The 13,583-nt window shown below is 42.8% G+C and overlaps 1 protein-coding gene across 6 annotated transcripts in view; it reads left to right on the top strand.

The window, feature by feature from the left end:
* Positions 1-2,092: 2,092 nt before the first annotated feature.
* DNM3 (dynamin 3) overlaps positions 2,093-13,583 on the top strand; it is a 298,280-nt gene continuing 286,789 nt past the window's right edge. For 5 of the 6 annotated variants that reach the window (XR_013636160.1, XM_073356327.1, XM_078854046.1 and 2 more), the window contains exon 1: positions 2,093-2,308. Coding sequence is in view for 5 of the 6 variants with exons in the window: in XM_073356327.1 (XP_073212428.1) it covers positions 2,163-2,308 (146 nt within the window). In the remaining variant the exon portion in view is untranslated. The remainder of the gene's footprint in view (positions 2,309-13,583) is intronic. The other variant, XM_073356325.2, reaches the window with a different exon arrangement.

The raw sequence follows: 13,583 nt of genomic DNA, 5'->3' as shown, positions 1-13,583 counted from the left end.
AGTTCACCACTTTAAGAAAATGGTTTCCCACATATTCTCCCTAAGCTCAGGGGGAGTTTTAGTAGATAATGGAGCAGGCAGAGTCATTTGTCCATATCTTGTAGCCTGGACCAGTTCAGATGTCAGCAATGAAAATATTCTGCATCAATTTCACTGTCAGAGAATCATTTCTAGTTTAAAATAATGGCAACTTCTTTACTCTCCCTATTCTTGAAAAGTGGCTGTTGTACGAGCCAGTGTCAAACTCTACTTAAGTTTCATGTTTTGTGGTGTAATGTCACTTCTTGGAGCAGATCCACGGCCACTTTGCCAACGTTTTAAAAAAGGAGACATTTAAATTTCCTCAGGTCAAGAAATATTTACTGAATTTTTACAGGACATTATAATTTTCAGCTTTTTAACCATACAATATTGCAAGCTTGGTTTTCTTTACAGCTTGCTTTCCTTTTTGTTACAAGATGAATGAAAATCAGTCTTAGAATGGGATCTTTGATGGAACCTTCATGGGGGAGAGGCCATAGCATCTTCAAGGTTCTTTAATCTTCCAACTGGCTCTGTGTGGGTGGCTTCTGTGCAGAACCCTTTATATAAATGGGGCTCTGTGGGGGAGCAGCCATCTGGACACATGAAGCCAGTTGTAGGAGGGAGCCTAAACACATGCAAAGCTGGAGGCAGAAACCTTGTTCAAGAGTTCCAAAAAGAACAGGCCATTACCACTCAAACTAGAAAAAAGGCTGAGACAAGGTGCAGGAGATAATAGCTTTCATTGGACCAACTTCTGTTGGTAAGAGAGACAAGTCACCTTGTCACCCACTTCATCTCTCTAATATTCTGGGACCAACATGGCTACACTAACACCGCATACAAAAGAAAAGCTGTCCTCTCTAGGGTGCAACTAGCCAAAAGCAGGCTTACACAGTATGTATAATGCTGAAAATCATTCATAACTTGCGTTATTGTAGGTTTCAGAGTAGCAGCCATGTTAGTCTGTATCCGTAAAAAGAAAGAGTCCTTATGGTATCTTAGAGACTCACAAATTTATTGGAGTATAAGCTTTCCTGAGCTACAGCTCACTTCATCGGATGCATTCAGTGGAAAATATAGTGGGAAGACTTTATATGCACAGAGAACATGAACCCAGGGGTGTTACCATCACTCTTGTTACAGTGTGTATGGTAACACCCCTGGGTTCATGTTCTCTGTGCATATAAAGTCTTCCCACTATATTTTCCACTGAATGCATCCGATGAAGTGAGCTGTAGCTCAGGAAAGCTTATACTCTAATAAACTTGTTAATCTCTAAGGTGCCCTATTTTAGTGATCAAGTTGCTATATTGCTATCAGCTGGGGGCTAGCTGGTAGGTCTCTGATACATGGCCTCTGGTAGGAAGATAGGCCCAGTTCCCTGATCACGATACAGCTTCACCATTTTAAAACCATTTATATAAACATTGAACACATAAGATTTGACACCCAGCCCCTCACTTATGTTCCTTCAGCCAGAGGTTGCTAGCCCAGAGCTGAGTACTCCTTTTTGCTTTATTGTAAACAATTTTCTTCATAAACAGCTGTCTAAAGCATTTTCAAGGAGTGCTAGCTGAAGGGGGAGTTGGAAGGGGGTAGTAAGAAGCTATAGTTGAGCTAGGAGGAGACCAAAAATAGATTAAAAATAATCCTCAGCTAATTAGCAGGGTTTCTTCAGATACATTAGAAATGCCTTACTGTCCTTTTAGGTAAGTCGTGCTTTCTCCAACCCACAGTCAGAGGTAGGATAGAAAGAAGGGGTTTAGAACAGAAGCTGGTTGCAACGTTTGTTTGTTTGTTTGACCCCCTGCTCTTGGCCCTCATTTTAAAAACAAAAGTTTTGAGGCCCTAGAGGTATGGAGAAAAGCTTGAAAACGTGACCTCTGTGTCCCTAACATCTGCAGACAGCAAAAGGTGAACACAACGGAGCGGGTAAAAAATAATCTCATGATTTAGCTTTTAACCCCCCCGCCCCCATCTATGTGAAGTGTCGTGTGCGCGCGGGCGCGTGGAGGGGGCGTGTCCTGCCGGCGCAGTGGGCGTGGCCTGGCTGGGCGGCACCGCCCCCGGGCGCGCTGGGCACTGGGCATGCGCGCGCCGCTCAGCCTGGTCCGTTACCTGTCCTCGGCGGCGGCGGGATGGAGGGGCTCATCGAGCTGGTGAACCGGCTGCAGGACGCCTTCGCGGCGCTGGGGCAGAGCTGCCTGTTGGAGCTGCCGCAGATCGCCGTGGTGGGCGGGCAAAGCGCCGGCAAGAGCTCGGTGCTGGAGAACTTCGTCTCCAGGTGAGGGGCGGCGGGGAGCCCGGCGGGCCGGGGCGAGCTCAGGCGGAGCCGGCTGCCGAGCCCATCGCGCCCCCCCGCCCCGGTTATCACGCCTCCCGGCCCCCTCTAACGGCCCCGGCCCCCTTTATCACCCTCGCGCCCCCCGCCGAACCCGCAGCCTCCCCCGGCCCCTCTCGCCCCCCGAAAGCTACCGCTTCCTCCTGTTATCCCCTGGCCCTCAGCCTTCCCTGAGCTACCTCTTGGGAATTACCCCTCTCCCACCCCCTCGGATCTACAGCCCCAAATCCCGGGGCTCCTCCAAATCCCTTCTCTGAAACCACTCACCCTGCTAACATCCCCCAAACCCACAGCTTCCCCCCGCGAATTGCCTCCCTGAAATTCCCCCTCCCCACGGGGTGCCCTTTACAGTTAATGCTTGAGTCAGCAAAAGCTCTGGGGGCAGGTAAATCAGCGGAGGCCGTAACATTTATAGCTCTTTGCAAAGTCGTTATGAAAATCCACTTGTCCTTCCTTGCTGTGAGAACCGAAGGGCCAGGGAGAGGTGACTTGCCCCAGATGGGTTGCTGGTAGAATTGTACAAGGTTGAATTACGAGGGAATAGTGCAGGGAGGGATGGCTGGGGGATTTTGATATCTTCCAGTTAACGAAGGTTTGCTCACAGCCTGCAGAGGCTGCTGCCAGCCAGCCAGGGATGCTAAGTCACTCCAGAAAACAGCACCCACCCATGTCATTTATTTCAGGTTAAATGCTTTCTTAAGCAACCCTTACAAAACCGACGGGGGTGGGGGGTTTAATAAAGAGAAGAAACATGTTGTAGTCTCTAGTGAATCCCATCCAACGAGAGCCACAAATTTCCTCGCAGGTGTCAGAAACAAAGGTTTTGTGTCTGTAAATACTGATGTGTATATATTGGAGAAATCCATGTTGTGCATGTTTTGGGGGAGTGTATGTTTGTCCAAATCTTTCTCTTGGCTGAAAGATCTGTAGCATTAAAATCATACAACTGACTTCACAGATCACGTATGGGAATGGGCTATCATTTACCTTTCTTGTGCAGTTTATCTGTGCTAGAGATCCAAGAGGACGGTGTTGTGTTGAGCTCAATCTGTACTTCCCTCTGAGAAATAGACAAGGTTCCTGATGCGATTGCTACTGGGCACAAAGGTTATGCAGGAGCTAGTCGCCATTGGCATATTTCACAACTTCCAGTGCTGCAGAACTAATCAAGGGAATGTAAAATGATTAGGGGAATAGAGCTTTTTTTATTTTTTAAGGAGGACATAAAGTTTATTCGCAAAAAGAAAAAGAGTACTTGTGGCACATTAGAGACTAACAAATTTATTGTTGTAAGGTGCCACAAGTACTCCTTTTCTTTTTGCGGATACAGACTAACATGGCTGCTACTCTGAAACCTGTCATAAGGTTTATTGGCCTTTAACCGAAAACTGTTCGGTCTCAGAATATTTATGAAGAGCTCATTTGTTTCTGTGATGTAGAAAAAAATTAGTATAACTTGGATAACATCAGTTAAAATCTTATTATGCTTGGATACTTAATAGTGATTTTTCTGGGAAAATATAAATGTTGAAGAAACAACTATAAATACCACATGGGATTCTAGTTTTTGCTGATCAATGGGTTTGGCTTAAAACTGATATAACTATTGTCAACTATTATATATATATATATATAACTATTGTCAACTATTATTGTTGTATGCAGTGTTGTAGCCTTTGTGGCTGTGTTTTGGTCTCACTCATTGCCATTGTAGTAGGCATTACTTGGCAGGACATACAGTAGGAACTTTATGCTACAGTATTCAGAATTCAGTCTTTTAGATTTTTTCATTTTTTTTCTTCAAATTTTTGCCAAAGGTGGTATACCGGCATATGTATAAACGCTTGTACAATTCATAGTGCATGTACAGAACCAAATGTGGTGTTAAATACTGGTGTAATATATCAGCATTTTCTAACCTTTTGAAAGCAGAGATCCACTTAAGGGGGGGGGGAACAAACCAATGTGCTGCTCAGTATAACCTCACCATGTGTGGGAGCACTTACCCTAAATTAAGATGTGCATGTCTTCCACATAGTGCTCCCTCCTTTGGAAACTGTTGGTGTGTAGATATTTATAATACAATACTTCTCCTTTCTCACGTGCTTTGATAAGCAATGAAATAGCCAGCTGGTATTGACAGAACTGCCAGTCCCAAAAGTTCAAAAATCCTGGGATTGGCCCCGAAAATGTGAGTTTAAAAAACAAAACAAAAAACCACCAACCAAGAGTTTAAATCATGTTTTTGGACTGATTTATCATTTTTGCACTCCCCCTGCCCACCTGCAGTGTTTTTGACAATTGCAGTGTTGCCCACTTTCACGCTTATAGTAAAGAAGATCATTTTGATCTTCTAGTGAGAGCTCCTGCAGTGAGGATCCTGAGGACCCATAGTTCTAGGCTCTTTACAAAATGTGGTAAGAGACAAAAACAACAAGGAGTCTGGTGGCACCTTAAAGAAGTGGGTTTTTTACTCACAAAAGCTTTATGCCCTAATAAATGTTAGTATTTAAGGTGCCACTAGACTCCTTGTCGTTTTTGTGGATGCAGACTAACATGGTTACCCCTCTGATACTAGTGGTAAGAGACTACCATCTAGTGCAAAGTAAAGTGGTGAGTCCATGATGTGGGAACTGCAACATGGACTTGTCAGACTCATCTCATATAGTTGTGATGGCTACAACCTTTTAATCCCTGCTGAGCTGGGCTGGATTTACACTGGTGACCTACCAGTGACAGGCTTTACAACTCACTGGGACAGGGGTACTGGAACAGTTTGTATAGTGGGGGTGCTGAGAGCCACTGAACCAAACTGTAAACCCCGTATATGATGGAAACCACTTCAAGCCAGAGGGTGAGGCTGCAACCCTAGCACCACTAGTTCCAGCACCTATGCACTGGGATGCCTCAGGGCATTGCTGTCCCTATAAATACTGATGAGAGTGAAGCTAAATTTTTGGAAACAATAACCTTATTAAATCAAGTTCTTACCTTTTTGGAGTTTACACAGGCATGACATCCTACTCGGACATATGCAAAATCTCTCATACATTGCTGTCAGTCTCACGCATGCTGAGTGTGCTTTACCTTGTTGTATCCAAGGGAAAGTTGTCACTAAACCAAATACAGATAGTGAAAATGTAACTGTAAAACAGGTAATAACAGAGCATTCAAATCCACATCAAATACCATGTTTTGCAATATAAAATCAGTCCACGGTCCTTACACTCACTTACACATATATGTATTCTTTTTTCATCAGCAGTTTTTGAACCCACAGTCTTCATAACCACAGTACAGATCACTCCACTTCAGCTATAGCATTACCTGTGGTGGGAAAGTATGTTATCCTGTGTGGACCAGACCATGCATGGAGATGTGACGCATGTTGTCAGTGGATTTCACAAGTGTTTGTGAGGCAGTAGTGGAATGCTGGGCATCAGGATTCTTGGTTTCTCATTTTAGCACTGGGAGTAGATTGGGGACTATTGGTTACAGACAGCATAACTACTGTGACAATGTCCCTGTTGGGGTTGTCTGTGGAAGCTGGATCGCTGGATGTAAAAGCATGAGCCTCTCTCTACTACTTGAGTAATCAGATTTTCTAGTGTGAAAGCACTATGAGTTGTGAATCTCTGTGACCTGACTGCTAGGTGTAGGCACACTGTGTTAGTGTGGAGTACAGCAGCATCTAGTTTGCAGTAGCCCTTCTGAAAGGCTGTATGGGAGAATGTCTGAGGCTTGACTCTAAGACTTGGGTTCTGTTTCCAGCTCTGAGTGAAGTGATTTTGTACAAGTTCTCAGTTATCTTGTCTGTGCAATGGGTGAATGATGCACATTGGTTTTGTCCTCTAAGGTAGCAGTATGAAGTTTGTTTAATAGTGGAGGTTGTGGAGGGCACAGAAGTACTAATGGCAGTCAGTGGAAGTCTGGTCTCTGAACTTGCAGTTACAAACTACAAACTTTGGAATTATGTGAAGGGGGCAGCAGGGCTGTCCCTAGCCATTCTGGGGCCCTATGTAGTCCCCCCGCGAGGTGTGTGTGGAGCCCCAGGCCTCGGGGGGGGTGGGGGAGGCAGTTGGCTTGGGGGGTAGGAGGGAACCACCCCTCCCCAGCACTCACCGGTGATGTGGCTGGGGCCGGGTCACTGCACTTCCTGCCACCGGGGAGCACAGGCCTGGCTCTGCAGCACTCCTCAGGGGCGGGAAGAGGTGGAGCGGAATGGGGCGGGGGCTTTGGGGAATGGGTGGAGTGGGGGCAGGGCTGGGGTGGAGCAGGGGCAGGGGCCCTAGGGTAGAGGAGGGGCAGAGGCTGGAGCAGCATGCAGCTGCGCAGGGCATTCCAAATTTCCTGGTGCCCTACGCAGCTGCATACTTTGCATAGGGATAAGGACAGCCCTGGGGAGCAGTGTGGACTGGTGGATAGAGCACTAGACTGGGACTGATAGAACCCAGGTTGTCTATCCCTGCTCTGCCACATCCAGCTGGGTATTGTCACCGTGCTGTGCCTTTGTTTCCCCATCAGTAAAATGGGAGTAAATAATACTTGCTTCCTTTGCAAAGGACTTTGAGATAGGTATTATTATTTTGCTTTCACAAAACTGAGCAATGGCCAGAAATTCTTGTCGTAATGAGACTCCTGTAGCAGGGCGAAATTTGTGTTACTTACTTTAAATGCACTATTGCAAGTTCATGCAATTTCAACAGCATCATCACTGATAGCTGAGTTAGCACCCATTGAAACGCATAATGTTCACAGTTCAGAGCCGGTATTTTGGAGTCAGTGCAAACTTAGGCAGAGATTTCTGATTTGGTTACATTTGGGGCATATTTTGAAGGTTTTCTTTGACAGTGTAACATCTAGAGACTCTCTTAAGACTCTGGAGAACAAATGAGAGGTTGTCTGCGCCCTTCTGGCGAGTCCTTCCCCCAGGGGAGCATTTGTGGTACACATTTGGAGGAAACAGTATTGTCTACCACTGTCTGAGGAACGCAGACTGTAAGAACAACACACATTCTTCCATTCTGTGTCCCCTCCCCCAGCCTTGGTGGATAATTGTAGTAAAAGTAAATGTGCACAAACTAATAACCAAGGAGTCTAGCAGTGTGGGAGCCAGCAGGAGAGAAAGTCAAAGGCATAAAGAAAAGTTAGGTACCTGATTGCCATTGCAAGTCAATGAGAATTGGGCACCTAGGCTCAGATCCTCAAAAGCATTAGGGGCTTAACTGCTGTTTAAATCAATGGAAGTTAGGGGCCCAAGTACCTTTGAGGATCTGTGCCTGGTTCTGTACCATTGACTTTAGTAGGTGCCTGATCAAGGTCTGTACCCCATTTGTGCTTTTTGAAAATTTTCCCTGGAAGCTAATGAGTAATAATATAAAAGAAAAATAATGGCAGGAGGGCAGGAAGCAAACTTGTAAATTGTACATAATGTGAATGGCTTTCAGAAGTTGGGAAAAGCACAGCAGAGACTTGTCCAGAGGAGAATCCATTCAGCAGAGTGAATTTTTAAGATGGCAGCTCCCCTATGCTTATTGTGCTCTTTTCAGAGGCTCTTTATTCAGTCCTAAGTGGAATAACCTTATTTTCTGACTTTTATGAATATTTAAATATTAATAATTAGATTTCAAAAATGAAAACTCTCTATTTTCTACTTTGCTTAATGTAATTGGCATGTGGCAAAGTAATTGCTTTATACGGGATGTATGTAGACTTTTGATTATAATCACGTCATTCACAGTCAAACATACACAGCAGACTGTGCACTTTAATTTTCAAAGCCTGAGGTTCTGTTCTGTAATATGATTTTGCTGCCTTCTTAGAATCTACCATTATTTCTTGACCATTTCTTCACCCGTACTTATTCTTTAGCAGCAGTATGTGTTGTTTTTATTCTAGTTTTTGGTCCCTCTTTGAAACATGTACCTGTGCATGTTTCCCAAATGACAGCATTTCCTCATGTGCATATGTAATTCTTTTACCTTGCCGTGGTAATTGCTAATGCTAAAAGTCTATATCAAGTTGTGAGGGGGAAAAAGAAGAGAGTTCAGCTGACTGTCGAAGCTAAGCATTTGATATTTGCAGAGAAAACACCTGTTTAATGGAGTTTGTGCATTCTAGGGAGGCATAGAGTACAATGGCTACAATGATTTTAACTGTAATAATAAATTGTACTGTCATAGGATTAACCAGCGAGGAATCTCCTAGAAAATTGGTAGCTTTTTCTCCAGCTTTTCAGACCAGAGAAAAGCAACAGTAGATTCAAACTAAAATACAGGGGTGTGTGTGTATTTTTTAATCTCAAGGATCGAATGAAAGTGGAAATCCTCTTCTTCAAACATGTAATTTCCCTTCTTTCCGTCAGTTTAATTAAAACATTGTACTGCTTGTGGTTACTCCATTAATCAGAATATTCTGGTGTACTGCATTGTTTCTGGGTATTTAAATATATATTCCACCGAATAGAGGTCATGTGCCATTGTCTAGTTCCCTCTTTAATATCCTTCCAACATATCATATTTATAACTGTTCTACAAACTCTAAATGTGTATACGTGATATGGATTACTTTCCCCCTACGCCACCCTTAAATATGAACTTGATAGATGTGGATTTTGAACTGCTATTCATGCATACAAGCTTAGAGAATTATTGCTAGGTGCAATGTGTAAACACAAATAAATGTGTACTTCACTATAATACATTCGACAACAAGTGAACAAATTGATACTCTTCATGTAGAGGGCAAGGTTTTTTCCTTAGAATTTTCAGTTTAAGCAACCTCCTCCTTATTTTTGGCAGATACTCTTTAATTGTTAGAATGCTTACCTTTTTTTAAGGAAACCTGTGTTTGATAATGAACAGTAGAGTGAGCTCTCGGACATGTAGTCTGGTACCTGAGGCTCTTAATCCAGTATTTAAGCAGTTTGTAGGGATGTCAAGTCAAAATGTATTAGCAGATGGTATGTAAACATTTTCATAGGCCTTCTCTTTACAAAAAATAGCTTTCAGATGATTAGTTGTAAGGCAGACAGTGTCATGTTATCTGACTTGAGCCCAGATGTGAATCATGAGAGTTTGATCCTTGCTCAGTTGGATTGTCAACAGTTCAGAATAATCAAAGAACACTTCTATGTAATGGTTATATAGAGGATACTCTTCATGTAACTTTCCTATCCTGTATAGGACTAGGATATATTGATGACTTTATAGTAACCATGAACTTAATATTTTGGGTCTGTTCAGGACCTAAATAACCTTTAAAACATGTAAGAGGTGTTTGTTAGCAGTCCAATCTAGCACAATGCTGAGATCTTTGTTGCCCTTGAATTGAGAACACTTATTTCACAGGAGGAACCTGTGGCCAGATTTTTAAAGGTATATAAGCACTTAGTGAGATTCTCTAAAGCACCTAGGTGCCTACAGCCTATTGATTTCAATGTCCCATTTGAAATCCAGTGGGAGGGAGGAGCCTAGTGAGGTTGTTTGGAAGCGCCTATCTGCATCTTGAGACACCTAAATACTTTAAAAATGTAGTCCTCACTGCCTCTTAGGATTGTGTCCTAAACTTGGGGCGTGGCTGAGAGGGAGTAAACAGGTTACCAGTGTCCTTTTCTTTTGTTCTCTCTAACAGGCACGCTCTGAAGGATTTTGCTCCCGTTAACTTCTGAAACATGTGATAGCCCTATTAATAGGTCAAACAGAGCAGAAATCCTAGAAGAGCGTTTAAAGGAAAGATATTTGTAATACTGCTACTTGGCTATTCTACTGTAAATACAGAGAGGAAGTGTGTAATGGTTACAACAGGATAGAGGTAGCCAGGACTTGGGGACTCTATTCCCATCTCTGCCACTGACTCATTGTGCAGCTTGAACAAGTTACTTAACCGCTCTGTTTCTGTTTCCATATCTGTAAAATGCATACAAGGGTGCTTGCTTCAAACGTTAACCTTGATAGCGCCTGTGTGAAGTCCTGAGATGGAAGATGGAGTATAAGAATTTAACAGTATTATAAAATAAGTTCATATGCAGGAATGTCATCTTTCATTTACATTAGTGTTTACAGCTGCCACATGAGCAGTGGTAAAAGGACCCATTGGTGAGCAAGTCTAAAAATACACTTGAACAAGGAGTTATCTAGACTGATAGAGTCTCTCTCCTTAAATGATACGCATTGTGATGAATAAGCCGTATAAGACAAATAACTTAGTTATGTTATGCAGATCTAAAAGCCCCTATTACTTGATGAACGAGGTGTTTTTACACAAGAACCTAGCTTTTGGCATCCTTAAAGAATGTCAATCCAAACGCTTCCTTGGGTTTTTAATATATACTGGATTATCTTCCTGCAGTGTCATGCCTATCCTTTCATAACATTGCCTCTGCAAATCCCCACAGTAGAAATCATCATGTGCTTTGCCATAGAACTAATTTCAAAGCAGTTAGCCATTAGGCTGCACGAACGTGTCCTGCAGATTCGGTGCTCTAGAGAACACACTGCATTTGATCAAGTACATGACCATATACTGCTTTTTTTTTTTTTTCTACCCTCTCCCACATGCTTTTTGGTTCCAGTCTATTCTCTCTGCCGCTCTCACCACTAATCTGGCCCTTGACATCTCTGCATTTGATTCACACTGCTTCAGCAGGGTGGAAGGCTTGATTGTATTGTATCTGAGTAATAGTATCATGTAGACAAATTACATAGCTATACAGTCACATGATTCCGATTGTTTAGTTATACAGTCTTAAGCATCCTTTGATCTTTTACATTTCTCTTCTTTTTCAGATACAAAATACAAAAACAAATAAACAATGGACAAGATGTTTAATATGACAATCAGCGTTACTTGCAAGACCAAGGAATGTAAACATAAAAGACAGTAGCTAAAGGCATAAAGCAATAGTTTCCTTTTCCTTTCTAATTTTGACACAGAGAAGCGTGAGTGCATGATCATAAGATCAGAGTATATTAGCTACAAATATAACCCAAAGCATGTTTTGGTAATGACATTATGTATGAGTCATGTTGCATCAATACATTTTAGCGTGTATGTCTCCATTTTGTGTTTCAGCAGTGACGTTGTTTCTCTGTACTAATACAGGTATTTGCAGGTGTCTTCTCTTGATAACTCCTCGTCATGGTTCATCATATTTGTATTAATACACCTTGACCAATAAGCCAGAGGTTCCCAAACTGTTGGGTGCACCCCCTGGGTGGCACAGAGGAACATTCAGGGTGTGTGGCTTAGGCCCAGGCCAGCCCCCACAGAGGCGGGGAGGGAGTGCCACCTAGCTCTGCTCCTGGCCGCGCCCCGCCTGCCAGCCCTAGCCCTAGCCCTGGCCCCAGCTGTGGCCCTGGCCCCAGCCTCAGCCCCCTTACCCTTGTCCACATCCTTCCCTCCGAAGCCTCGTCCCTTCTCCCGGCCCTGGATCTGAGGGCGGGTGTGTGTGTGGATGGGGTAAAGGGGGACGTGAGGTGAAAAGTTTGGGGACCACTGTAATAAACAATAATTTATCCAACTGGTTACATTTTTAGTGTTTACTGATGTAATCACAGACTATTTAACTACATTGTAAACTCTTTGAGTCAGGGACAAGTCTCTTTGTTCTGTGTTTGGTATAACATAGTGGGGTCCTAGTCTATCACTGGGGTTCCTACATGCTACCTCAATACAAACAATAAATATCATTGTATGGACTCACTTCGTTTGGTAGCTTGATGGTGCTGTAAGGACTACTAGCAATCCTTTGGAGCTGCATGTCTCAGTATGTAGTGTAAATACGTTTATAATGGGAAAAGATTATTAGTTTAACTGTGACCTTGTATCATATTTTTTAATGAGTTGCACTGAAATGAACAAGGCAGCATTATTTGATTAGAGATCCCATTTATTTATGTGCCAGGCTTTGATGTACTGCCAGACTGTCTGTGATGGCCTTGGGGATGTGAGAGAAGATTGATGATATAGTCTCATCATATGGGAATGATAACACTCTTTCCACTCCATTATTATCTCTGGAAGATGTTAAATAGAAGCTACTGAAGGTCAACATTTTTATGTGAGCAGGCCCAGATAGCTTGCATCCAAGAGTTTTAAAAGAGCTGGCTGAGGAGCTCACTTGATCATTAAAGTTGATTTTCAATAAGTCTTGGAACAGTGTGGAAGTTCAAGAAGACTGGAAAAGAAAGGTAATAGTATGCCAATATTTAAAAAGGGTAAACGGGATGACTGAGGTAATTATAGGCCTGTCAGCCTGACGTTGATTCTGGGCAAGATAATGGAGCAGCTGATATGGGATTCGAATAACAAAAATTTAAAGTAGGGTACTGTAATTAATGCAAATCAGTATGGGTTTATTGAAAATAAATCCTGTCAAACTAATTTGATAACTTTTTTTTGATGAGATTACAAGGTTGGCTGATAAAGGTAATGGTGTTGTCTTAGTATACTTAGACTTCTGTAAGGTGTTTGACTTGGTACTGCACAACATTTTGATTAAAATACTAGAAGGGTATAAAATTATGGCACACATGGCACACATTAAATAGCTTAAAAGCTGGCTAGCAGATAGGTCTCAAAATGTAATTGTAAATGGGGAATCGTCATTGAGTGGTTGTGGTTCCAGTTGGGTTCTGCAGGGATCGGTTCTTGGCCCTATGCTATTTAATATTTTTATTAATGACCTGGAAGAAAACATAAAATAATTATTGATAAAGTCTACAGATGACGCACACATTAGGGGATCTGAAATAATGAAGAGGACAGGTCAATAATAGAGTGATCTGGATTGCTTGGTAAGCTGGGCACAAGCAAACAATATGCATTTTAATATGGCTATATGTAAATGTATCCATCTAGGAACAAGGAATGCAGGCCATGCTCTAGAGGATGGGGGACTCTGAAAAAGATTTGGGGGTCATGGTGGATAGTCAGCTGAATATGAGCTACCCGTGTGACGATGTGGCAAAAGAGCTAATGTGATCCTGGGATGCCTAAACAGGGGAATCTTGAGTAGGAGTAGAGAGCTTATTTTACCTCTGTATTTGGCACTGGTGTGACCACTGCTGGAATAGTGTATCCAGTTCTGGTGCCCACAATTAAAGAAGGATGTTGATAAATTGGAGAGGTTCTGAGAAGAGCCAGAAGAATGATTAAAGGATAGACTCGTAAGAATATTAAAAAAGCCATCTTGGGTTAGACCAAAGGTCCATCTTTC

This window comes from Lepidochelys kempii, chromosome 8 (assembly GCF_965140285.1).
Source record: "Lepidochelys kempii isolate rLepKem1 chromosome 8, rLepKem1.hap1, whole genome shotgun sequence".
In the NCBI taxonomy this organism is placed as follows: Eukaryota; Metazoa; Chordata; order Testudines; family Cheloniidae; genus Lepidochelys; species Lepidochelys kempii.
Note: the sequence above shows the minus strand (reverse complement) of the source record. Positions and strands in the feature narration are given on the sequence as shown.